This window comes from Notolepis coatsorum (genome assembly GCF_963971535.1).
Source record: "Notolepis coatsorum genome assembly, chromosome: 2".
NCBI lineage: Eukaryota > Metazoa > Chordata > Actinopteri > Aulopiformes > Paralepididae > Notolepis > Notolepis coatsorum.
The window spans coordinates 34,162,352-34,189,790 of NC_140166.1; the positions used below are offsets into that span (position 1 = coordinate 34,162,352).

The 27,439-nt window shown below is 45.9% G+C and overlaps 1 protein-coding gene across 1 annotated transcript in view; it reads left to right on the forward strand.

Annotated features, from left to right (window-relative positions):
• kcnt1b (potassium sodium-activated channel subfamily T member 1b) overlaps nt 1-27,439 on the forward strand; it is a gene marked incomplete at its 5' end in the record, with an annotated part of 317,351 nt that overhangs the window by 256,576 nt on the left and 33,336 nt on the right. Inside the window, 6 exons of the mRNA XM_084308105.1 lie at nt 71-284; nt 2,465-2,570; nt 5,128-5,300; nt 7,921-7,992; nt 16,367-16,501; nt 23,455-23,566. Coding sequence (XP_084164231.1) covers nt 71-284; nt 2,465-2,570; nt 5,128-5,300; nt 7,921-7,992; nt 16,367-16,501; nt 23,455-23,566 — 812 coding nt within the window. The remainder of the gene's footprint in view (nt 1-70; nt 285-2,464; nt 2,571-5,127; nt 5,301-7,920; nt 7,993-16,366; nt 16,502-23,454; nt 23,567-27,439) is intronic.

The window sequence follows — 27,439 nt, forward strand, 5'->3', positions numbered from 1 at the left end:
AATGTGTGTGTGCATGGGCGGGCGGGTGGGTGGGTTGCCATGTCAGCATCTTCTTAACCCTCTTTTCCAGGTACGGTAGCCATGGACCTCCAGGACCCGGACCCCCCGGAGGAGAGCGATAAGCTGGCCCCGCCCGTGGAGAACGGCTCGGGGAGCCGCCGGCCCAGCATCGCCCCCGTCCTGGAGATAGCCGACTCCTCCGCCATCCTGCCCTGCGACCTGCTCAGCGACCCGGAGGAGGACGAGGCCAACCAATCGGACGAGGAGGGGTCCGTGGGCTCCGAGTGAGTGTCCAATCACGGGGGAGGGAAGAGAGAGGAGGAGGGGGCTTAGGGGACGCAGTGTGTGGATACAGGCCGATTTGTGTGGAATCTAATGTGATTGAATGAGAGCTTAATGGGTTATTTAAGTCCACGCAGTGCAAGGGTTAACGTTCCATGCCACGCCTTATGAGGTCTATAAGCGACAGACTTGATTTAGATCTAGAACGACACGCTTACCCTTATAACGCACTTCATCATGTCCACTTGACTGGACATTAATTGGACAGGTGTGACATACTGCATGTCTCAGAGGTAGTAATGGGTGAGATGGTTGGACCCGCCATGTCATCATGTTTTAAGAAGCGATAGGGAGGTCGCACTCCGTGCTCCAGAGAGGTGGTGGCTGTGGGGTCATGAACCCAGAGATTCACCTGTTCATTTATCACTATGATAGACAAGAATGATAGTACTCCCACTGTTTTCTTTCTCTCTCAATGGATCAATCTGGTTGACAGGCTCCTCTCTCTCTCTCTCTCTCTCTCTCTCTCTCTCTCTCTCTCTCTCTCTCTCTCCTCTCTCTCTCTCTCTCTCTCTCTCTCTCTTATTGTCTCTGTCCCAGCCCCCCCTCTCAGCAGCAGCTCTGTATGAGGTCAGGGCCCCCCCCCCCCCTCCCCCCTCGTGCCCCATGCTCCGCTAAGTCACCCTCAGTGAGTGATCTCAGAGGCTGTGGTCTGGGAGGTGGGGGCTGTGAGGGGAAGCAGCGAGGATGACTTGCAGTCCCACAGCGCCACCGTGAGGCGCAGAGAGGAATGAATTATGCTCAGCTCAGCTGCAGACTGAGGGGCTAACAGCACCTTAACCTCGTGTGTCAATTAGCGCCGATCTTTGTGTTTTTGCAATGAGGCTCATTTGCATAGAAAGGGGCACATTTTCCGACCATATTACCTCATTTAAATACCGGCAAATAGCAGAGACACACAGAGATGCAATGCTGATGGCAACGCAGTTAGCACGGCATTTCACCCTTTGCGAGTGCTTTGTGAATAGCACAGTTTGTTTTGGGGCTATTTGCACAGGCATAGCATCAGAAAAGCAGCGCAATCCCTTTGTGAATTCGCCCCTGAGTGTGGTCGTTAAAATAATGAATAAAAGTGGAGAAACCGACGAGTGCTAACAGCAATGTGGACGTTTCCGACTCAATAACGGCAGGTTACTGAGAGTCAAGAAGATGTGTTTACCGTTTTACCAGAAGATGTCATCTGTTAAATACAGCTCAAGGAGATTATGAAAATGAATAATAAAAAAGGCCTAAAGCCTCAATAAAGACTTCAAGTAAGTGAGTTGTATAGCTTACTACAATGGAGTACGATGTACACACAAGCTTCAGGAATCAAAACACTGATTCACAATGAAATATCTAATGAACTAAAGACAAGTGAAAATCTCTTGTCTAGAATCGGCTGCATGCCACTTCACAGATTTTCGAACTTTTCCAACTGTTGTGAGGAGAACATGTGATAATCACACATAAAACGTAACATACTATAAGTGTTCTGTGCCACCATGAAAGTCTGCTGGATGACGTCTGCTGGCAGAGAGCGGACCTCTGGTGAACTGCAGATGCCATTTCCTCATCTGTTTTCAACCGTAGCAGGCCCGTCTCGTAGCAGGCCCGTCTCGTAGCAGGCCCGTCTCGCAGCAGGCCCGTCTCGCAGCAGGCCCGTCTCGTAGCTGGCCCGTCTCGCAGCAGGCCCGTCTCGCAGCAGGCCCGTCTCGCAGCTGGCCCGTCTCGCAGCAGGCCCGTCTCGTAGCTGGCCCGTCTCGCAGCAGGCCCGTCTCGCAGCAGGCCCGTCTCGTAGCTGGCCCGTCTCGCAGCAGGCCCGTCTCGCAGCAGGCCCGTCTCGCAGCAGGCCCGTCTCGTAGCAGGCCCGTCTCGCAGCAGGCCCGTCTCGCAGCAGGCCCGTCTCGCAGCAGGCCCGTCTCGTAGCACTTCACTAGAGGCCCGCTCCTCTGGAAGGGCTGAATCGGCAGAGCTCTCGAGACACAGAACTTGTTGGTAATTTCTTTCCTCCGATTATCTCATGTCCTCCTCACAATAGAATGATGGGAATCTGCAAAATAATAAATATTTAATAGATGAATAATGTTCTATCAAAGATTGATAAACTCCCCCACTGCTGTGGTTTCTCCCTGGACCTCAGCTTTGTGAAGGGCTACCCTCCGAACTCGCCCTACATCGGCAGCTCTCCCACCCTGTGCCACCTGCTGCCACAGAAGGCCCCCTTCTGCTGCCTGCGCCTGGACAAGGTGAGGTTAACGACGTGATGAACCACAAACAATGAAGACACAACGCGGTTATTTAGATCGCTTTCTGAATACATTGAGCATCACTACTTGGGAGTATGTCTATGTCTAGCCTCTTAACACTTTCAGTGCCCATCATGTCATGTGACGTTTTATCAGCCCAATGCCTGAATGCCCACGACGTGTATTAGCGTTTTATTTTTTATTAGTGATCTGATTTCATATTTCTTTTTTTTTAAACTTTATTTTTTAGCGTTTATCGCTTTTCTGGTCAAGCATGACCGACAGTTGTAGGGTGAAACGGGAGAGAGAGCAGGGGGAGACATTCGGCAAATGACGGCGAGTCCGGGAATCGAACTCGGAGTCAACCAGATCCGTGACGCAGCACGGAGTCCCGCGACGCAGCGCGGTAACATGGTGTGCTACTGGAGCACCCCGATTGATTTCATATTTTATCAACCAAGTCTCCCGTTGGTACAGCAGCTCCTCCAGCAGCTCAGAATGGAAAAAAGCGCCCCTATCGTCTATCCCTGAGTAACTGCACGTCAGTCGCTTAGACTGACCTGGGATCAGTCGATATGTAGAGGCGGAGTCAGTTGGCTCCCTGAGCTGGCAAGCTGTCTGCTCAACATGGAAGTCATCGCGGGACGGGAATCAGCCTGGAATATATATTCACAGTAGCCAATCGATAGTAGACAGTAGTGATCGATTTTTGGAATGGCGATCAGGAATTGGAATGATAGCTGATGAGGAACTCAGATAATCGATTTTCAGCTCGCGGCCCCAGCGTGCATACGTACACATATACTATCGATAATCTAGCGTTTATTTGAAAACGATTCATAAATAGGCCGAAAAATTACATTGTTTTTGTGTATGCTAGAATTTTCCAGTAAACGTCTTTTATCATGGAATCTTTTTATTTTCCTTGAAAACGAGGGCTTTTCAAAATGCTATAAAACGAAAATGAACCGATAAAAAAACAATCCGATTTCGACAATGTTGTCTGGAAAACGAGTTATTGATAAGCAACGGGCAGATTAGACATATAGCCATAATTTAAAACATAGATTAGGCGTTATTAACGCTAACATTGAAGTGGATGGTGGGCATTCAAGCACTAAATCGTGCGCCCCCTGCTGGCACTGAAAGTGTTAAGCATCGGACCCGACTGAGGTACACATTACAAAAAGCGCGGATAGAGAGCACCGATTGGGAGTCCTCCTTCCTGCTCCTCCTTCCTCCTCGTATCACAGGGCTGAAAGCTGTGCCGAGGTGCAGCGCCCCTCTCGCGGCTCTGCTCTGACTAGCAGAGTGCAGAAGAGCGGAAGACGGCTGGTTCTTCCACAATCAGCGGTGTGCTCTTCAGAATGTACCGGGAGAAACGTTTACTGTATCCCTGCCAGTATAATAAGCAAAAATCAGTGCTTACTTTCGTTATTAGTTACGCTATTTCTGACCGAATTAGTCATTCATTTGTAAATATAAAGACATATTCTTTTTCACACGGACTTGGTGCATGTTTTCGACGCTGAACTATGGGGTTGAAAACGTGTATAAATATGAACTAAATGCAGATGTCTGCGTTTTTTGTCATAAAAAGGGATTTACAATCAAACAAACGGGAATATAAGTGGTTAAAATTCGGAAATAGTTGTAATCTTTTACAGATATATTGAGGTTATGCTCTTAGTGCACTTCCTGAAACTTTATTTTTTTTTAAATATTAAAAATTAATAATTATATGGCCTTGAACTTGATGCAAACATTTCCTGCTTAGCATTACAACTCTGCAAAATCGTTAGGGGGGCATAAGAGTTCCATAGTGCACAGTCAGGAGGTCAATAATTATTGTGCACCATGAACGTTCACAGATCACCAATGAGTACCCTTGAATTATTAAACAAAGACAGTAAAGCGTCATAGTCCACACTCACATAGTCTTGTACAAAATGTCCATCGGTTTTGGACAGACCCAACACATCACATTTGATTGATTTAAAAATGTATATACATATTTTAGAATGTATATCTTTGATTTGTGTATTTTTTTTTTTTTATTATTTATTCCTATTCTTATTTTTGTAGTCGAGCCACTAAATCTCGAGTCCCCATTACCCTAGTCCCGAGTCCAAGTCAAAAATAAAAAAGGTTTACATTAAACATAAATGACACAGCGGTCACCATTTCAAAGGAAGTTTATTTACTTTGTGACACAATAGCCAAACAAATGCACTAGCCATCAATATCGTATGCCAAATGATTAGGGCCTATTACATTTTTTTTTTATATAAATAACTGTATTTATCAATGAACAACGCTGAGTGCTCGTCTGCACCTTCCGAGTCCGAATGCAGTCAATGCTCGAGTCCAAGTCCAAGTCCAAGTCTGAGTCATCAGTGCTCAAGTCCAAGTTGAGTCAGAGTCCCTGGACTTGAGTACTACAACACTGCTTTTGACTAACTAATTGTTCATTGTCAGCGAATTCCCTCTAGATTAATAAAGTACTTCTATTCTATAACACCATTAAAACCCAATTAACCGGTTGTCTCCACTCCAGGGCTGCACGCACAGCAGCTTCGAGGACGCCAAGGCCTACGGCTTCAGGAACAAGCTGATCATAGTGTCTGCGGAGACGGCGGGGAACGGCCTGTACAACTTCATCGTCCCCCTCAGAGCCTACTACCGGCCCCGCAAGGAGCTCAACCCCCTCGTGCTGCTGCTGGACTACGCGTAAGGCTTTAGTTTCAAGTTTGCTTTTATTTGTCACGTATAAAGTACATGTACATTACAGTGAAATGCTTGGTTCTGTATGAGCCCCCTGAGATTGTGCTTTATACAGTAAAAAAGTAAGTAAAAGAGGAATAAAGTCCCAACACTATACAAATATACAATATACAAACTAAAGTACACCTAAGTACAGTGAAGTACAAATTTAGACAATGAGGTACAAACACTTTTTTTGTAAGTGCTAAATGTAAAAATTTTGTATGGATGTAATGCAAATCTCTTGAATAAATAGATAAAATATGGTGTTTAAAGTGAGTGTTAAGGTGAGTGTTTGTTTGCTTTACTCATTCAATTGATCGATCTCAAACCATGCCTCTTTTCTTGATCCTCCAATCACAACTGTTGCTTCCCTGGTTCTCAACTGTTGCTCAACGGCTCAACTGTTGCTTCCCTCGGACAAACCTTTTCCTCAACAGTTGTGATTGGAGGATCAAGAAAAGAGGGCAGGGTTTGAGATCGTTCCATTCCATCCTAGCATGTAGACCCTGAGTGCACCCTGCCAAAGACAATATGATCTACTGGTAAGAACAGGATGTGGATATTTTTTTTAGCAATTTGTTCCAGAGCGGTCTGTTTGACAGCCTATGTGGAGGTCTGAGGTCTGCTATTAATGTTTTTAGTCTGCACGGATCCTAGCGAACTCTTTACTTTATTTGTTTATTTGGATGGGATAATGCAAAATGAATGAACACAGTGAACATAAAGCAGATACAATCACTTGGAACGTGGTAGGAGTGTAAACTGGCGGATTTAGCACAAGGCTAATTTCCATCTGTTGTCCCCAAACATAAAGACAGGATAATAAAACAGTAAGAAATGTAGAAATAAGTAGCAGCAATACACTAGAAAATACATAGCAGCAATACACAAAAATACTAGTGGCTAAGAGACATATCACATGTGGTCACATCCCCAGGCCATCAGGTTGCTCAACGAACAATAACACTATGCAACAACCATCAAATGCACACAGCACACACATCCACACGCACACACTCACTTTAAACAAACAACCCACTGCAGCACCCACTCTACACACTTTAGATCACCTAGACACACTTTATATTTATTGGCAAATAATTTGCACTACAAACCATACCTCAGGACACCTTACTGTAAATTGTACCTAAATTGTACCTCATCCCATGTCTGCTTTGCACTATATAGTATATTGTATATTAGTATATTGCATAGTATATTGTATGGTAACTCAGTTACTTCTATTCTGCATTGAACATTGTACATACTGTATGTACATACTGAACACTTGTGTCTACGTACGTGACTTCTATTTAACTTTTTTACTTGCTATACTTATTTTATTTCATACTTATCTTTTGTCTAGCACAGTCTCTGGAGCGTAACAGAAAGAAGCATTTTGTATAAAAGTATTCTGTACTTCTGTATGACAACTATTAAAGAAACTTGAACTTGAAACTTGACTGGTTGGTCTCCAGACCATTTTTGAGTTGGTCCATGCAGGCCTTCAAATGGCCTTGACTATTGCTGTGTTTGATCAAACGTCTGCCTTGACACTCGAGGCAGATGGGTGGAGGTTTAAAGCATGTTGGGAAAAATCCCCATATCTCCACTTTTGGTCATTTTCATGTTATTTGAATTGAAGGTTTACGTGGTTCTTAATAGCAGGTCCCTACAGACTCCATGGAACTCATTCAAAACATAATGTAGGGGTTTTTCGCGTTGTTCTTCTTGATTCTTTTGGAGATACAAGGTTCTTGCCCACAACGATAACAGCTTGGTAAAGATAGATAGATGAAGAGTAACTGATACTTGAAAAGGGAATAATCTCATTAATATCATAAAGATATCACTTCAGGAGGGTCAGAATAATATCGCTTCAGGAGGGTTAGAATACATTTGGAGCTGGTAATTATACCAGTACCCATGAGCTAACTTTGCCTCAAGATTAAATAAAAAGATCTTTGCATTATTCATGAAAAGCTGTGTGTTCAAGAAATGGATTGTGGACCCATTTCTGGATTGTGTGAGCAGTGCATGTGTGTGTGCATGCATGTGTGTACATCTGTATGTTCTTATGTGTGTGTGAGGATGTGTGAGGGGGTGTGTGTCTGTGTGTGTGCGTCTCTCTCTCTCTCTGTGTGTGTGTGTGTGTGTGTGTGTGTGTGTGCGCGTGCGTGCGCGCGTGTGTGTGTGTGTGTGCGAGCGTAGTGCTACACTTGCTATTATAACTCACAGCAAATCTCATTAAGTTGGATCTGCTCTCAGGAGAAGTTTAAAAGTGATGAATAACACAGCCAGGGGCCCAGGGCAGCAGCAGCACATCATCTAGTGGTGAAGCTTCCCTCTTAGGAGTTTCCATAGCAACCATGGAATTAAAAAGATGACTTCCATCACATCGCCTCACATCACAATTACTAGAATACACATTTCGTCACTGCTGGGATTAAGAAATGAAACATCTCTGGGCGTTGCTTCAGTGGTGGTATTTCAGTATGAAGAGGAAACGTTTTGTCTTAATTAGTGTAGGATGATAAAAAAACATTTAAATAAATGTGCTGAACTGTTTCCATGTTTCCTGCAGGCCTGACAACCACTTCCTGGAGGCCATCTGCTGCTTCCCCATGGTGTACTTCATGGCGGGCACCATCGATAAGTAGGTTGTTTGAACATTAAATATGATTGCATTTAGAATAGAATAGAATAGAAGTACTTTATTGATCCTGAGGGAAATTCAGCACTGCAGATTGCTCACAGTAAACATTTAGGTAGTCAAACATCTAAAATCACGAATAAGAATAAAATACAGTCAGGGATATAGATCCTGAGGTATGTATATACATTCTAAAATATACAGCCCAAAATATACTGTAATATACAGTCAAATGTACTGTAATAAGTGTAAAAAGATTTTAAAAGTAAAAGTCCAGGGCCCTCATTCATCAACGTGTTCTACGCACAGATCTGTGCTTACCCTGTGCGTACGATCATTTCTAAGCAAAGAGTGGGATTCATCAATTTCGATTTGAACTTGACTCCGTGCTTACGTCTACGCACAGGTCAGAGCACACTTACCTGACGCCCAGTGGTAGAATATATTATTACAACAAGGAAATGAGCTTCTGTGCATAATAACACTGGCATGTTCTGTACGAACCGTAGTTCATTATAGTTCATTGTAAAATAGCAACAGTAGTGTAATTATGGTCAAAACCCTATAAATAGCATTTGGAATAATAGATCTTTCTCTCAGAATGAATGCAGCATGGTTTATATAGCGTTATCGGAATATACGGGGTGTAGGCTACTGACTGACTGCGCTCCGCGTAGCTTGATTGATTGATTGATTGAAAAGTTTATTAACAGATTGCAGAATGGGTACAGTACAGTACAGCTCAGTACATACAATTGTTAATTGGGGATGCAGACCAGAGAAAGACTTTCGTCTTGTTTACATCAGGGTCCCCCATTTTCAATTCATCATAAATCATAAAGCTCAACTCGTTATTATTTTGCGCAGACCGCAGAAACACGGGAACGTTTTGATTATATTTAAAAGGCTTTACGTTAAACGAAACAAGTGGAATTTCGAAGCTGTAAGCAGAATACAAGTCATATGAATATAGTGTTCTTCCCCCTTTTTACTGTATAAGAAAGAATAGAAAACGCATTGCAATGACACCAGATAGTGGACAGACTATGTATATGATGGGATTCAAGTTCGCGTTTTTGTTGATCATAGGCATGCTGTCAGAGTATGATATCTTAATCAAACATTCTAGAACATTTGTCGTCACAGATCATGTCCTAATAGAACATAGGCTATGGCATGGATCGTGATATTGTGTGGACTGTTATTATTACTGTACCGGTACCACCCATTGTGACAACAGCCTTGTGAGTCCCGCACACAAACATGATGGAATTCAAGTTCATGTATTGAAAGGCAGGCTACATCATACATGCAGTGAGATTCATTGTTCTTGTATATGCTCTCGTATTATTGTTTATATAGGCTACCCAATACTGACATCAAAATAGATTGTAGTATGCCTCTAGAAATCATATGCAGCAGGTAGAAAATTGACGGGAGATCCATCGCGATTTGGAATAAAATTGAGGAGAACTTTAATCCCTGGGTATTAATCAAACAACACGGGAAAAGGCAGTCATATTCCAGCGCAGTATTTATTAGTGTTTGCGCTGCCCAGGCAGCAATGGTTAATAGATATCATATCCGACATCACCGTAAGTGTACACGTCTGTCAGCCTGTCTCATGACACGCTTCCCTCGGCTTAGTCCATTTTTCCACATTTCATGGGTGTATTCCATTACCGTATATGGTTAATCGGGGCGTTTCTGGTATGCAAATACGTGAAGGTGTGCACGAGCCTCGGCGCAGAGCCAAGGTGGGATTCATCATGACAGGTGTGCGTAGAGCCTGCGTACGCACGTGTGATGAATCCCGACTTCCCTGTGCGTACACTGGTTCTACATTCCGTGCTTACGTGTGGAAATAGAACATGTTCTACGCACACATTGATGAATGAGGGCCCAGGGCCCTCATGTATCAACGTGACGTACGCACAGATATGTGCTTAACCCGTGCGTACGACCATTTCTAAGCAAAGTGTGGGATTTATCAATTCGAACGTGAACTTGACTTTGTGCTTATGTCTACGCACAGCTCTGAGCATGCTTAGCTGACGCCCAGTGGTAGAATATCGTTACTACGGCATATGCGCTCCTCGGTTCATGCATTAGTTTCAACGCGGAAATAAGCTTTCGTGCATTACTCCTGACACTGGTGCGTGTTCTGTATGAACCGTAATTCATTATAGTTCATTGTGAAATAGCGACAGTAGTGTAATTATAATGGGCTCATGCGCGAACAAGAGGTTGGCTTGCTTGTTTGGCAGGGGGGGCAGACGCAGAACACCTAGTGTAACTGCCGCCGTGTCATAGTGTAATTCAAGTTAAGCTTCAGTATGATGTCATAATAGTAGAACCGGTTAGAACAGGCTAGAACCTTCCAGAACTGCGCTCCACAGTGTATAAATAGAGAGAACTTACAAGGGTTCTCTCTCTCACTTCTCAACGACCGTCAACCACCTAGCCCCTTTCGTGACTGTGATGCACCGAGTGAATCCACAGTCACTTGCTCCTCAATAGGAAACCAACCTAGATTTACCCTGAAGGACTGGTTCTAACCGAACCGTTCGTTATACAAGAATCACAGAGAAATGTCAAAGGTACTCACATTTGCAGGAGGGTTTCGGACAGAAATACGGGATGGTTTGAAAGCTCGGCGTTGCTAATAAACATTTTAAATATTTTTTATAAACTGGTCAACACTGCATTATTTCCGGCGTTGTGTGCATGATGCGCATGCGCTGTGATCACACCAGGCAGCCAACGCCGGAAATAATGCCGTGTTGACCAGTTTATAAAAAATATTTTAAATGTTTATTAGCAACGCCGAGCTTTCAAACCATCCCGTATCTCTGTCCGAAACCCTCGTGCAAATGTGAGTACCTTTGACATTTCTCTGTGATTCTTGTATAACGAATGGTTCGGTTAGAACCAGTCCTTCAGGGTAAATCTAGGTTGGTTTCCTATTGAGGAGCAAGTGACTGTGGATTCACTCGGTGCATCAGTCACGAAAGGGGTTACAGAACACCCACCGGCCACCTCCACCAAACGCGATTAAATATTGTTTCAAATAAAAAGCGACATACTATTATTTTGTGTCATGTTTCCAAATAAGATTGGCCACAACTAAATGCTTTCTACTTCAATTTGTTGGTTAGAATAGACCTCGCTCCGTTGAAACTTCACTGAGACTAACAGTAAAAGACAGTTTTTTTTTTTTTTTTTTTTATTCAACAAACATGACCATGTTCACGTCTTAAACTCATACTGAGGCTTTAGTTTTGCTTTTAAATTGCATATCATCATTCATTTATTTATTGTCACACAGAGCAGAAGAATTTTGCCAAAACAAACCAATAGTATCCAGAATCAGAACGGCAGACCAGCCACACTCTCAGACCCAAACGCATTTCCTTTGATTTAATTATACATCAAATGATTTATGTCAAGGATTGCAATGCCTCGCTTGAATGAAGTTAACTGTTCACCTGGATAACGTCAACATTCAGGGTGAATGTAATGTGAGAAATTGGGATAAATATATATATTATTTTTTTTGATTTTTTTTTGATCGGATCGGGAAAGATCGGTATCGGTAGATACTCAAAATTACATGATCGGGATCGGATCGGGAGCAAAAAAAATGTATCGGGACATCCCTAACCATCCCTAACCCTGTTGCGTGTGACATTACCAAGAGAAGCCCCGCTTTCAGTGCTTTGTGGGCAGCGCTACTGCACGCTCACACAGACACACACAACATATGAGGAAGTGGACAGATCCGACCAGCATTGCTGGCTCCTCACAATGCAAACGTGAAAATGTACATTACAGATGAACTGCAGAGAAAACGTCCAATTTATCATCCCGGTCGAGACTAATTGGAAGCGGAGTGCAACGCGTGCAAAGCTTGACCATATGTTTATGTGTCTAATAAAGGTGCTGGCGATCTCAAAGCTCACATGGACACAGCAAAACATTACAAACAAAGCAGTGCGAGGCGAGAGTTTGATGGCAAAGTTGACCGAATTGATTGAAGAATGCAGCTATACAGAGAGAGAAAGAAAATCATTTAAAACAATTTTGATGCCTCAAAATTATGTTTTGGTTTGATAAGATGCTTATGATACAATCATTCTAAGGATTATGTGTGTAATAAATTAGTTTAGTACACTAATTGCAACAAATCTGAAACTGCATAGTGCACTTTTAAATTAGTATCTTTGTGAGGTTACTGTTTTATAGTTTACATTACATTGAAAAGATAAAGATATATTTTTTAAAGCTGGATTTTCTAATACAGAAGAGGTATTATTTAGAACATTACATCATATTTTTCTTGTTATTTATTTTGTCCAGTAAGACTTGAAAATATATATTATTTTGTCATAGGTTGATTTAGTTATTTTCTTGCGATTTGTCAGATAGATTACTTTAGGCATAATACAGTATGTTGAGTAACTTTGGTTATAGAGAGATATTATTTTGTTATATAAAATAATATAAACAATAATTTTATAACCATACAGAGGAGGTATACTTTAAATATATTATAATGATAAGGCATCTTTGAGTAAACTTTGATTAAGTATCTTGAGGCTGAAAGCAGAGTGTCCTCTTTAAAAAAAATCACAATATGGTCACCCTTGAAGTCGCATTATAATTCACTTAATAAAATAATGACGAGTCAGCCTCCTAAAAAGACTAAAGTTAGTGACACAACTCACACCGCCGCCGCCAACCCAGCCAAAGTAAGGACTATGCTCTGTATCGTCAATCAATGGTCAAATAAATATTTGATTAAAGAATATAATATGCCTTTTTGTATTATTTCTCTGTGTATCAGCAAAATGTATATATTTTTATGTTAGACATTAAGGGAAATTAAGATTCTCAGATTTTTTACAAACCGCCGCATATCAACTAACCGGTTAATCGGCAGGTGACGTATGTTGCTCAGTAGTTGCTGATGTCTGCTCAGGAGGTTTGAGTGTTTGCTCAGACCAAAAAATAATTAGAGGGAACATTGACGGTGATGTCGGATATTATATCTATTAACTTCCTAAAAGACCATTGCTGATTGGACACCGCAAACACTAATAAAGACCATTAACCACTGTTTTGCGTTGGTGTCATTAATGCATGCTGGAATAAGAATGCCTTTCTTCATTTCTTTTTAATATTAATTATTATTATATTACAATAAAATACAGCTCCGTCTTTTAATACACACATATATTGTACAGTAACGTCAAATAAATACGTACCCGCTGAAATAAAGGTTCTGCACGCACGTACCAGCAGTGATCTACAGCATAAAAGATAGCCACTTTATACTATTCTGAGTAGATAATTCATCTGTATCGCAACAGAGTCACGGATCTGGTCGGGGCAGGTAGCATTATGTCGGGCCAAGATAGACAGCAGAGAGACAGACAGCAGAGAGACAGACAGACAGACACTGTTCCACAGTGTGTGTGTGTGTGTGTGTGTGTGTGTGTGTGTGTGTGTGTGTGTGTGTGTGTGTGTGTGTGTGTGTGTGTGTGTGTGTGTGTGTGTGCGTGCGTGTGTGTGACTACTAGTCTCCTAGTAGAGACTCAGCCGCCCCCCCCCCCCCCTCTCTGGACCACCTCCTAGTAGAGACCCCCCCCCCCTCTGGACCACCTCCTAGTAGAGACCCCCCCCCCTCTAGACCACCTCCTAGTAGAGACTCCCCCCCCCCCCCTGGACCACCTCCTAGTAGAGACTTCTCTAGGAAGAAGACGAAGATGAGGATTAATGACTTGACTTTTCTGGTTACAGCCGTGTACTGCAGTGAAAGGGTTAAGTTTTGCTTGTGGTGGTTGCAATTCCCCCTCCTCCTCGCAGCCGGTCGTACAGTCTCTACTAGGAGGTGGTCCAGTGTCTAGCTGTCTGTCTCTCTGCTGTCTGTCTCTCTACTGTCTCTCTCAAAATAGTATAAGTGCTATCTTGACCCTGAGAGCGTTGCTCTCCGGCTCTGCAGCTGGACCCTTCTCAAATAAGCACGGAAAAGCTTTTAAGCTTTTAGCTCCAATTTGGGTCCCAAATTGCGGTACAAATGAAGGAGGTGTCTCGGGTAGTGGACTCTAGTTAATATTATGTTCTCTCTGCAATTAGACTGCCCCTCATTCATTCATTCATCCCTATCTGATGCTATCTCTGAAAACAGTTCCTGCGCAGTCAGTGCACCCGATAACGCTATATATAAACCATGCTGCATTCATTCGGAGAGAAAGACCTATTCCAAATGCTATATTTATAGGGTTTGACAATAATTACACTACTGTCACTATTTTATAATGAACTATAATGAATTACGGGCCATACAGAACACGCCAGTGTTGAAACGAATGCACGAAAGCTTATTTCCGCATTGAAACTAATGCATGCAACTGAGGAGCGCATATGCCGTCCGTCTGCAGTAACGATATTCTACCACCGGGCGTCAGCTACGCATGCTCCGAGCTGTGCGTAGATACAGTATAAGCACAAAGTCAAGCACAAGTTCAAATTGATAAGTCCCACACTTTGCTTAGAAATGATCTTACGCACGGGTTAAGCACATATCTGTGCCTACGCAACGTTGATAAATGAGGGCCCAGGAAGTCACTCTGTGCTCAGTGAGGCACAGTGATTCGTACATAATAGTCTGATGGCTGTCGGAATGAAGGACTTCCTGTGCCGTTCAGTGTTGCATTTGTACCGATGATGAAAATGTCCGCCTCGGTGACCTTTCATTCCCATTTATTTTCAGATAGCAACAATAGGCATTTAATGTCAATCAGAAAAACATGCATTGTGGCCTGATTACATTTACATGGTACATGATAGTATGTATTTAGCTGGTGTCCTACAGTAACATGTTACATGTTAGTATGTATTTAGCTGGTGTCCTACAGTAACATGTTACATGTTAGTATGTATTTAGCTGGTGTCCTACAGTAACATGTTAGTATGTATTTAGCTGGTACAGTTGGTTCACTTCATGTATCAGTAACATTGCAAGTATAGCCAACTAAACACCAAAAAAACAGTGTGTATGATGTTCACAAAGTCACCAGTAGAGGTCACTCACTCTAATGTGTTTCTGGGAGAGGCGGAGCTGGACATTGTAAAGGAGTTTAAGTATCTTGGGGTCACATTGGACTCTACATTGACCTTCAAAAGTCATGTAAAAAAAGTAACAAACACAGTCAAGTTTAACATAGAAAACTTCAGGCAGATCAGGCCCTGCCTACCAGTTAATGCTGCAAGGATGTTCATGCATTCAATGATTCTATCACACATTGAGTACTGTTTTATTAACTGGTCTCTTTCATATGTCACTACTCTTACACCAATAGAATTACTCTACAAAAAAGCCATAAAAGTATTCGATAGGAAACCAAATTAATTTCATCACTGTAATATCTTAGAAAAACATAACATGCTAAGCTTCGCGAATTTCCAAGTTTTTAAATATACTTGCTTCATGTACAAGGTTCTGCATGGACTTGCCCCTCCCTCATTGAATGAGTTCATCCAACAAAAAGGAGACACTGGCATTACCACCAGGGCCATCAGTAGAGGGGACTGTAAGGTGCCTTTTCGGTATACTACCTTTGCAAAAACTGTGTTCTCTGTCAAAGGTGGTAACTACTGGAATAACCTACCAGTTGCGATTAGAGAGTGCCCCACATACTCCATGTTCAAGACCCATCTTAAACTGCATCTCAAGGCAAACCAGAACTGTGATAATTTTTTATCTAATTTAGTAATGTAACTTGTTTTATTGTTGTTTTATCATTGATTGTCACAATGCTTTTACCTTAAGCAGGCTATTTATTGATTGAAAGAGTTTTTATGTCTCCTGTTTAGGGACTACGGGTGTAAATTAGCTCTTGCTACAACCCTGCATGTCTACATTTTGTATTCTGTACTTGATGTTCATTGACGTGTGTTGTCCCTACCAAATAAACTATCAAATCAATGAAAGAGTATGAAAGATAGTGAAGATATAGATGATAATGAAATGTTCATAATGCAGTTATTATTAAAGTCTACACTGTTAAAGGGGCACTTTAGATTTATTTTAGACAGATTTATTTTGCACATAATCTCTCACACCCTAAAACTCTAAACAGTTTTGCACGCATTCATTTAGTGCAATGATGTAGATGAAAAGATAGCAACACCTCGTCTTATAGGGACCGCTATCATTTCATAAACTGTAATTAACACGATAATTCAGTGTCCCAGATGACATCACCGGTGGCATTATTCAAACGACTCTGAATAACTGTCTGACTAAATGAACATGACGTGTGCAAAATAAAGTGCCCCTTTAAAGCCTTCCGTTCTTTCTGAATGGGCGCAGCTTGGACAACCTCCTGCAGTGTGGCATCATCTACGCTGACAACCTAGTGGTGGTGGATAAGGAGAGCACCATGAGCGCCGAGGAGGACTACATGGCAGACGCCAAGACCATCGTCAACGTTCAGACCATGTTCAGGTGAGCTGGGGGACCATGTTCAGGTGAGCTCAGGGGACCATGTTCAGGTGAGCTCAGGGGACCATGTTCAGGTGAGCTCAGGGGACCATGTTCAGGTGAGCTCAGGGGACCATGTTCAGGTGAGCTCAGGGACCATGTTCAGGTGAGCTCAGGGGACCATGTTCAGGTGAGCTCAGGGACCATGTTCAGGTGAGCTGGGGGACCATGTTCAGGTGAGCTCAGGGACCATGTTCAGGTGAGCTGGGGGACCATGTTCAGGTGAGCTGGGGGACCATGTTCAGGTGAGCTCAGGGGACCATGTTCAGGTGAGCTGGGGGACCATGTTCAGGTGAGCTCAGGGACCATGTTCAGGTGAGCTCAGGGACCATGTTCAGGTGAGCTCAGGGACCATGTTCAGGTGAGCTCAGGGGACCATGTTCAGGTGAGCTCAGGGGACCATGTTCAGGTGAGCTCAGGGGACCATGTTCAGGTGAGCTCAGGGGACCATGTTCAGGTGAGCTGGGGGACCATGTTCAGGTGAGCTCAGGGACCATGTTCAGGTGAGCTCAGGGACCATGTTCAGGTGAGCTCAGGGGACCATGTTCAGGTGAGCTCAGGGGACCATGTTCAGGTGAGCTCAGGGGACCATGTTCAGGTGAGCTCAGGGGACCATGTTCAGGTGAGCTGGGGGACCATGTTCAGGTGAGCTCAGGGACCATGTTCAGGTGAGCTCAGGGACCATGTTCAGGTGAGCTCAGGGGACCATGTTCAGGTGAGCTCAGGGACCATGTTCAGGTGAGCTCAGGGGACCATGTTCAGGTGAGCTGGGGGACCATGTTCAGGTGAGCTCAGGGACCATGTTCAGGTGAGCTCAGGGGACCATGTTCAGGTGAGCTCAGGGACCATGTTCAGGTGAGCTCAGGGACCATGTTCAGGTGAGCTCAGGGACCATGTTCAGGTGAGCTCAGGGGACCATGTTCAGGTGAGCTGGGGGACCATGTTCAGGTGAGCTCAGGGGACCATGTTCAGGTGAGCTGGGGGACCATGTTCAGGTGAGCTCAGGGGACCATGTTCAGGTGAGCTCAGGGGACCATGTTCAGGTGAGCTCAGGGGACCATGTTCAGGTGAGCTCAGGGGACCATGTTCAGGTGAGCTCAGGGACCATGTTCAGGTGAGCTCAGGGACCATGTTCAGGTGAGCTGGGGGACCATGTTCAGGTGAGCTCAGGGGACCATGTTCAGGTGAGCTCAGGGACCATGTTCAGGTGAGCTCAGGGGACCATGTTCAGGTGAGCTCAGGGGACCATGTTCAGGTGAGCTGGGGGACCATGTTCAGGTGAGCTGGGGGACCATGTTCAGGTGAGCTGGGGGACCATGTTCAGGTGAGCTCAGGGGACCATGTTCAGGTGAGCTCAGGGGACCATGTGCAGGTGAGCTGGGGGACCATGTTCAGGTGAGCTCAGGGGACCATGTTCAGGTGAGCTGGGGGACCATGTTCAGGTGAGCTCAGGGGACCATGTTCAGGTGAGCTGGGGGACCATGTTCAGGTGAGCTCAGGGGACCATGTTCAGGTGAGCTGGGGGACCATGTTCAGGTGAGCTCAGGGGACCATGTTCAGGTGAGCTCAGGGGACCATGTTCAGGTGAGCTCAGGGACCATGTTCAGGTGAGCTCAGGGGACCATGTTCAGGTGAGCTCAGGGACCATGTTCAGGTGAGCTCAGGGGACCATGTTCAGGTGAGCTCAGGGGACCATGTTCAGGTGAGCTCAGGGGACCATGTTCAGGTGAGCTGGGGGACCATGTTCAGGTGAGCTCAGGGGACCATGTTCAGGTGAGCTCAGGGGACCATGTTCAGGTGAGCTCAGGGGACCATGTTCAGGTGAGCTCAGGGGACCATGTTCAGGTGAGCTCAGGGGACCATGTTCAGGTGAGCTCAGGGGACCATGTTCAGGTGAGCTCAGGGGACCATGTTCAGGTGAGCTCAGGGGACCATGTTCAGGTGAGCTCAGGGGACCATGTTCAGGTGAGCTGGGGGACCATGTTCAGGTGAGCTCAGGGGACCATGTTCAGGTGAGCTCAGGGGACCATGTTCAGGTGAGCTGGGGGACCATGTTCAGGTGAGCTGCTCAGGGGACCATGTTCAGGTGAGCTCAGGGGACCATGTTCAGGTGAGCTCAGGGACCATGTTCAGGTGAGCTCAGGGACCATGTTCAGGTGAGCTCAGGGGACCATGTTCAGGTGAGCTCAGGGGACCATGTTCAGGTGAGCTCAGGGACCATGTTCAGGTGAGCTCAGGGGACCATGTTCAGGTGAGCTCAGGGGACCATGTTCAGGTGAGCTGGGGGACCATGTTCAGGTGAGCTGGGGGACCATGTTCAGGTGAGCTGGGGGACCATGTTCAGGTGAGCTCAGGGGACCATGTTCAGGTGAGCTCAGGGGACCATGTTCAGGTGAGCTGGGGGACCATGTTCAGGTGAGCTCAGGGGACCATGTTCAGGTGAGCTGGGGGACCATGTTCAGGTGAGCTGGGGGACCATGTTCAGGTGAGCTCAGGGGACCATGTTCAGGTGAGCTGGGGGACCATGTTCAGGTGAGCTCAGGGGACCATGTTCAGGTGAGCTCAGGGGACCATGTTCAGGTGAGCTCAGGGGACCATGTTCAGGTGAGCTCAGGGGACCATGTTCAGGTGAGCTCAGGGGACCATGTTCAGGTGAGCTCAGGGACCATGTTCAGGTGAGCTCAGGGGACCATGTTCAGGTGAGCTGGGGGACCATGTTCAGGTGAGCTCAGGGACCATGTTCAGGTGAGCTCAGGGACCATGTTCAGGTGAGCTCAGGGGACCATGTTCAGGTGAGCTGGGGGACCATGTTCAGGTGAGCTGGGGGACCATCTTCAGGTGAGCTCAGGGGACCATGTTCAGGTGAGCTCAGGGACCATGTTCAGGTGAGCTGCTCAGGGGACCATGTTCAGGTGAGCTCAGGGGACCATGTTCAGGTGAGCTCAGGGGACCATGTTCAGGTGAGCTCAGGGGACCATGTTCAGGTGAGCTGGGGGACCATGTTCAGGTGAGCTCAGGGGACCATGTTCAGGTGAGCTCAGGGGACCATGTTCAGGTGAGCTGGGGGACCATGTTCAGGTGAGCTGCTCAGGGGACCATGTTCAGGTGAGCTCAGGGGACCATGTTCAGGTGAGCTCAGGGACCATGTTCAGGTGAGCTCAGGGACCATGTTCAGGTGAGCTCAGGGACCATGTTCAGGTGAGCTCAGGGACCATGTTCAGGTGAGCTCAGGGGACCATGTTCAGGTGAGCTGGGGGACCATGTTCAGGTGAGCTCAGGGGACCATGTTCAGGTGAGCTGGGGGACCATGTTCAGGTGAGCTCAGGGGACCATGTTCAGGTGAGCTCAGGGGACCATGTTCAGGTGAGCTGCTCAGGGGACCATGTTCAGGTGAGCTGCTCAGGGGACCATGTTCAGGTGAGCTGGGGGACCATGTTCAGGTGAGCTGGGGGACCATGTTCAGGTGAGCTGCTCAGGGGACCATGTTCAGGTGAGCTGCTCAGGGGACCATGTTCAGGTGAGCTGGGGGACCATGTTCAGGTGAGCTGGGGGACCATGTTCAGGTGAGCTCAGGGGACCATGTTCAGGTGAGCTCAGGGGACCATGTTCAGGCCATGTTCAGCTGAGCTCAGAAGGGAAAAGGAGCTTGAATGATGCCAAAGGAATAAACTAAGTAAAACAAAACACAACTAACTCAGTAAGGAATATCTTGTCTACCTATACACAAACACAAAGGTCAAATAAAACCTACTGCTCACTACCTACACTACCTAACCAAACATATGTCCAAAACATACAATGAGTGGCATCACTCCTTACCTAGTGTGTCTAGACAATAATACCACTACGTGTAGCACCAAATGTGTTGGGCCCCTTACCTGCTCCAATTCTCAACCCACACACACACATACACTTCTTCTTCTTCTTCTTCTTCTTCTTCTTCAATGGGTTTTGTGGGCGACCGCGACCACAAAAGGCGCATACCGCCACCTACTGTACAATCCATTTTACAATGTCTTCTTCTTCTTCTATGGAATTAATGTCGGGTCGCAATCACAAAAAAGGCGCATACCGCCACCTACTGTACATCCCAGCAACTGGCCGGATAAACAAGACCCGGCAAATAAAAGAAAACAATAAAGAAAACCAATAAACCCCATAACACACAAAACAAAAAAACCCATCCCTAACATTGCGACCCTATCCAAACCTAATCTATGAGTCACTCATTGCCTCCTGTGGGCTGACTCTGGCCTTCTTGATCACTCACCACCCCCTTCCCTAACTCTCTTACTTGATCACTCACAACAACCCCCTTCTCTAACTCTCTTACTACTTCCCCCGATGTCAACCCCTTCATACCCATGTGTTGTACTGCTACATTAACTATTAACTTTATCCTATCTGTTTTACTGCTAACCATCATTGTTGCATTTACTACTCCTGCCACAAAGGCCACTATATTCAACTTCTCCCCCACACCCTCTCTTTCTCCTCCTGTACTTCCTCTACTGACAAATGCCCTTTTCTAAACCCCTGTCCCCTATCTTGCTTTCCCTGATCCTCCTGCACTACCCTTACTGCCAAATTCCCTTCTCTAAACCCCTGTCCCTTATCTTGCTTTCCCTGTCCTACCTTCCTAGCTGTCTCTGCATACAATATCCTATCTTTCCTTCTCACCTGCTGGACCACTACCTCTCGTTTCATCGCCTCACAACCCCAATACGCTACACTATGCTTCCCACCACAACTACAACACCTCGGCTCCACTCCCTGTTCACATTTCCCATAGTCATGCCCCCCGCCGCATCTTGCACATCTCTGCTCCTTCCTGCATGTCTTGGCTATATGTCCAAACTCCTGGCACCTGTAACACCTCAACGGTTTCGGCACAAATTCCCTAACCCTATATGCCATATACCCTAAAAATACCTCTTTCGGACTAACCTCACCCTCAAACTGAATAACTACTGTCTCCGTCTCTATCTTATCTGCTCCTCTCTTCATCCTTTCTGCACTCTTAACTTTCCCATTACGTCTATCACTCCTCAAATCTCCTACCAGCTGCTCTATACTAACCTTGATTGGAATTCCAGTAATTACCCCCTTGCAACCACCATCCCTTTTCTCCCCTACTCTCACTACTCTATGGATAATAACTTTGCAAATGCTCCTCCAGGCCCTTACCTTCTCTACCTGCTCTAAACGTACACACCCTATAAACAAGTTCCCATCCCCTAACACTTTTGCGTACCTTACCTCTCCTAACTGCTCTATTATGAAGTTTGACAGCTGTCTCGGCTCTATTTTCCTAACTCCCTCTTCTCCCTCAAATCGCACCACTATATTCAACCCTTCTGAAAAATCCTTTTCTCTACCCTCACCGTCTGACCCACTTGTGCTACCTTCCCTCTCTTTCTTCCTCTTATGCCCCTTCCCCCCACTTTCCCTGCTTTTTTCTCCACCTTTTCCCACCCTTCTCCCTCGTTTTCCTCTCCTACTCTACACTCCATATCGCTATCCATCCCCTCTCCTTCGTCACGGCCATTCCCATCCCTGTCGGAGTCGCACTTGCTTGCACTACCCGCCCTGGCTCCCGACGTCGAACCCTGGGGGGAACTAGGGCCCGAAAACGGTGACAGGCTTCGTTCACTCCTACCCCTACTTCCGGCTCCTGACCTTAAACCCTGGGGGGAAACAGGGCTCGGATACGGCTTATCCCACACCATCAACTCGTCAACATGTGCACACAAGCCGCAAGTCCTACAACCAGCTTCGCCCAAACTCCACTCGTCAACAGGACCACCACAACACATCCGATATTTCGGCATTCCCAGCCTCCTCCTTCCCTTCTTCCCCATCCCGCCATCAACTCTAGCCGAGCTTTCAAAACAACTACGGCCCTCATCTGACTTCCTCATACTAGCAACTCGTGCATGTTCGGTCGTGGCGAAAAGCCCCCAGCTTGCACTTCAAATGCGGAAGAAGCCCCACACATACACTTGTACCAAGTTGGCTAATTATATCAGAGTTAAACATTTAACCAACAGCATAGAGACAAAAAGAAGGGGGGGAAACAGAAAGTGCTACATGGGTTTTAAAACAAGAGGAGGGCTTCCGATTGGTCACCTGGTGATTTGCTTGATGGCTGGGATGACTGGCTGGTTTCCAATTAGTGTCCTGATGAAGGACAGGAACCTGGATCAGAGAGAGAGAGAGAGCGAGAGAGAGAGAGAGAGAGAGAGAGAGAGAGAGAGAGAGAGAGAGAGAGAGAGAGAGAGAGAGAGAGAGAGAGAGAGAGAGAGAGAGAGAGAAGGGGGGGTGACACAAAAGTACAAACATCATACAACAGCCACATGCTGGAACGTAACAGAAGTACACAACAATATGTATTCCATGCATGAGAAAGGAAACACAACACTAATAACAAATTTCAGGGGAAGACAACCATGGACAACGTTTTTAAACTGCTCTTTTATTTAGCCCTCTAAAGCCTACATAGACAAAGGTTCACCTGGACATAGTGTTATATTTTTCTGAGCTTCTTTGAGTCAATATGAAGTGTTATACCTTTTATGATTCAGGGGAACCTACCCTTTATTTCTGGTGTAAAGTCACCATCATACATTACCAAGCTAGGCATTGCAGATCAAATATAAATCAAGATCCTGCAAATCTAGACCATATTTCTCTGCAAGAGAACTTTAGGTTGAAAAAGAGAAGGTTGAGGGATTTGTTTTTGAAAACGGGAACAGAGAAACATTTCGGACCTGTCAAATTTTTTTAATTATAAATAATCAATAAATCGTTTTTCTTTTGGGGGGGGTGGTGCTTCCTCACCTTTCTAAAAGCTCTTTGGATGTATTATGTATACAAAAAACTCTCTCTCTCTCTCTCCTCCTCTCCATCTCTCTCAGGCTGTTCCCCAGTCTCAGTATCATCACAGAGCTCACCCACCCGTCCAACATGAGGTTCATGCAGTTCCGAGCGAAGGACTGCTACTCTCAGGCTCTGTCCAAGCTGGAGAAGGTGAGTCTTCTTCACACCATGTTACAGGTCACAGCTGGAGAAGGTGAGGCTTCAGACCATGTTACAGGTCACAGCTGGAGAAGGTGAGTCTTCAGACCATGTTACAGGTCACAGCTGGAGAAGGTGAGGCTTCAGACCATGTTACAGGTCACAGCTGGAGAAGGTGAGTCTTCAGACCATGTTACAGGTCACAGCTGGAGAAGGTGAGGCTTCAGACCATGTTACAGGTCACAGCTGGAGAAGGTGAGGCTTCAGACCATGTTACAGGTCACAGCTGGAGAAGGTGAGGCTTCAGACCATGTTACAGGTCACAGCTGGAGAAGGTGAGTCTTCAGACCATGTTACAGGTCACAGCTGGAGAAGGTGAGGCTTCAGACCATGTTACAGGTCACAGCTGGAGAAGGTGAGGCTTCAGACCATGTTACAGGTCACAGCTGGAGAAGGTGAGGCTTCAGACCATGTTACAGGTCACAGCTGGAGAAGGTGAGGCTTCAGACCATGTTACAGGTCACAGCTGGAGAAGGTGAGGCTTCAGACCATGTTACAGGTCACAGCTGGAGAAGGTGAGGCTTCAGACCATGTTACAGGTCACAGCTGGAGAAGGTGAGTCTTCTTCACACCATGTTACAGGTCACAGCTGGAGAAGGTGAGGCTTCAGACCATGTTACAGGTCACAGCTGGAGAAGGTGAGGCTTCTTCAGACCACGTTACAGGTCACAGCTGGAGAAGGTGAGGCTTCTTCAGACCACGTTACAGGTCACAGCTGGTGAAGGTGAGGCTTCAGACCATGTTACAGGCTCCCGTCTCAAAGTCCCCACAGATGGACGTCAAGAGTGGGTTTGGCTTCGTTGTTTCGAATGTTTTGGAGGGAGTCGGGACTTGAAGGTCAAACGGCGAACCACTTGGTATTGCACTTTGTTTACATATTTTTGTTTTCTGCACTGCTTGGTGAAGCTGCAGCCCTCCTTTTGTTTTCATATGTGCTACACATTGTGCTAATGACAAATCAAATGGAATTGAAGTGTATTGGATGAATCTCCAGCTTAAACCTGCATCACTGTGATCGAGTGAAGCCCTCTCGCTGAGCCTCAGGTTATACAAGATACAAGAGTTTTATTTGTCACGGCATACAGGTATGCAGTGAAATGCGGGGGGTCTCGCCCGCAACAATGTGCATAATACAAGTAATAATATAAGAGTCCAACCAATAGAGCGACATAGTGCAATAAACAAGTAAACAAAGTAGGCATATCGGTATCTGTACATGAGCTATTTACAGAGCATGCCACAGGTCCTATGGCAGTGCAGTACACTGTTAGCTACGGATGAGGCACTGGGTCTTTATGTACACTGCTATACAATGCTATATTATACAATCTGAAGTTATACTATACTATTCTTAAAGTGACCTTTCCTTTTGTAAAGTGACCATAAGTGTGAGCGTGTGCAGCATGAGTGTGTGTGTGCTCATGTTAAAGTGGCTGCTAGTGTGTGAGTGTGTACAGTGTGTGTGTTGTGTGTGTGCTCATGTGTGCTTGTGCGTGGAGAGTGTTCAATGCTCTGATGGCCTGGGGGAAGAAGCTGAGCCGAAGTCTCTCTGTCCTCGTTACTGGTGCTCGCAGGCGTTTGCCTGACCGCAGCAGCATGAACAGGCTGTTGTTGGGGTGGTGAGGGTCTTTCATTATCCTGCAGGCTCTGGATTTGCACCTCTTGTTGTATAGGACCTGCAGGGTTGGTAGTGCAATACCCGTGGTACGCTCAGCTGAGCGCACCACTCTCTGTAGGGCCTTCTTGTCCTGTGCCGTGCTGTTGCCATACCAGGCAGTGATGTTTCCAGTCAAGATGCTCTCTACAGCTCCGGAGTATAGTAGCATCAGTCCAGTGAAACCCTCTCACTGAGCCCCAGGTTATAGTAGCATCAGTCCAGTGAAACCCTCTCACTGAGCCCCAGGTTATAGTAGCATCAGTCCAGAGAAACCCTCTCACTGAGCCTCAGGTTATAGTAGCATCAGTCCAGTGAAACCCTCTCACTGAGCCCCAGGTTATAGTAGCATCAGTCCAGTGAAACCCTCTCACTGAGCCCCAGGTTATAGTAGCATCAGTCCAGTGAAACCCTCTCACTGAGCCCCAGGTTATAGTAGCATCAGTCCAGTGAAACCCTCTCACTGAGCCTCAGGTTATAGTAGCATCAGTCCAGTGAAACCCTCTCACTGAGCCTCATGTTATAGTAGCATCAGTCCAGTGAAACCCTCTCACTGAGCCCCAGGTTATAGTAGCATCAGTCCAGTGAAACCCTCTCACTGAGCCCCAGGTTATAGTAGCATCAGTCCAGTGAAACCCTCTCACTGAGCCCCAGGTTATAGTAGCATCAGTCCAGAGAAACCCTCTCACTGAGCCTCAGGTTATAGTAGCATCAGTCCAGTGAAACCCTCTCACTGAGCCTCAGGTTATAGTAGCATCAGTCCAGTGAAACCATCTCACTGAGCCCCAGGTTATAGTAGCATCAGTCCAGTGAAACCCTCTCACTGAGCCCCAGGTTATAGTAGCATCAGTCCAGTGAAACCCTCTCACTGAGCCCCAGGTTATAGTAGCATCAGTCCAGTGAAACCCTCTCACTGAGCCTCATGTTATAGTAGCATCAGTCCAGAGAAACCCTCTCACTGAGCCTCAGGTTATAATAGCATCAGTCCAGTGAAACCCTCTCACTGAGCCCCAGGTTATAGTAGCATCAGAGTGAAACCCTCTCACTGAGCCCCAGGTTATAGTAGCATCAGAGTGAAACCCTCTCACTGAGCCCCAGGTTATAGTAGCATCAGTCCAGTGAAACCCTCTCACTGAGCCCCAGGTTATACAAGATACAAGAGTTTTATTTGTCACGGCATACAGGTATGCAGTGAAATGCGGGGGGTCTCGCCCGCAACAATGTGCATAATACAAGTAATAATATAAGAGTCCAACCAATAGAGCGACATAGTGCAATAAACAAGTAAACAAAGTAGGCATATCGGTATCTGTACATGAGCTATTTACAGAGCATGCCACAGGTCCTATGGCAGTGCAGTACACTGTTAGCTACGGATGAGGCACTGGGTCTTTATGTACACTGCTATACAATGCTATATTATACAATCTGAAGTTATACTATACTATTCTTAAAGTGACCTTTCCTTTTGTAAAGTGACCATAAGTGTGAGCGTGTGCAGCATGAGTGTGTGTGTGCTCATGTTAAAGTGGCTGCTAGTGTGTGAGTGTGTACAGTGTGTGTGTTGTGTGTGTGCTCATGTGTGCTTGTGCGTGGAGAGTGTTCAATGCTCTGATGGCCTGGGGGAAGAAGCTGAGCCGAAGTCTCTCTGTCCTCGTTACTGGTGCTCGCAGGCATTTGCCTGACCGCAGCAGCATGAACAGGCTGTTGTTGGGGTGGTGAGGGTCTTTCATTATCCTGCAGGCTCTGGATTTGCACCTCTTGTTGTATAGGACCTGCAGGGTTGGTAGTGCAATACCCGTGGTACGCTCAGCTGAGCGCACCACTCTCTGTAGGGCCTTCTTGTCCTGTGCCGTGCTGTTGCCATACCAGGCAGTGATGTTTCCAGTCAAGATGCTCTCTACAGCTCCGGAGTATAGTAGCATCAGTCCAGTGAAACCCTCTCACTGAGCCCCAGGTTATAGTAGCATCAGTCCAGTGAAACGCTCTCACTGAGCCCCAGGTTATAGTAGCATCAGTCCAGAGAAACCCTCTCACTGAGCCTCAGGTTATAGTAGCATCAGTCCAGTGAAACCCTCTCACTGAGCCCCAGGTTATAGTAGCATCAGAGTGAAACCCTCTCACTGAGCCCCAGGTTATAGTAGCATCAGTCCAGTGAAACCCTCTCACTG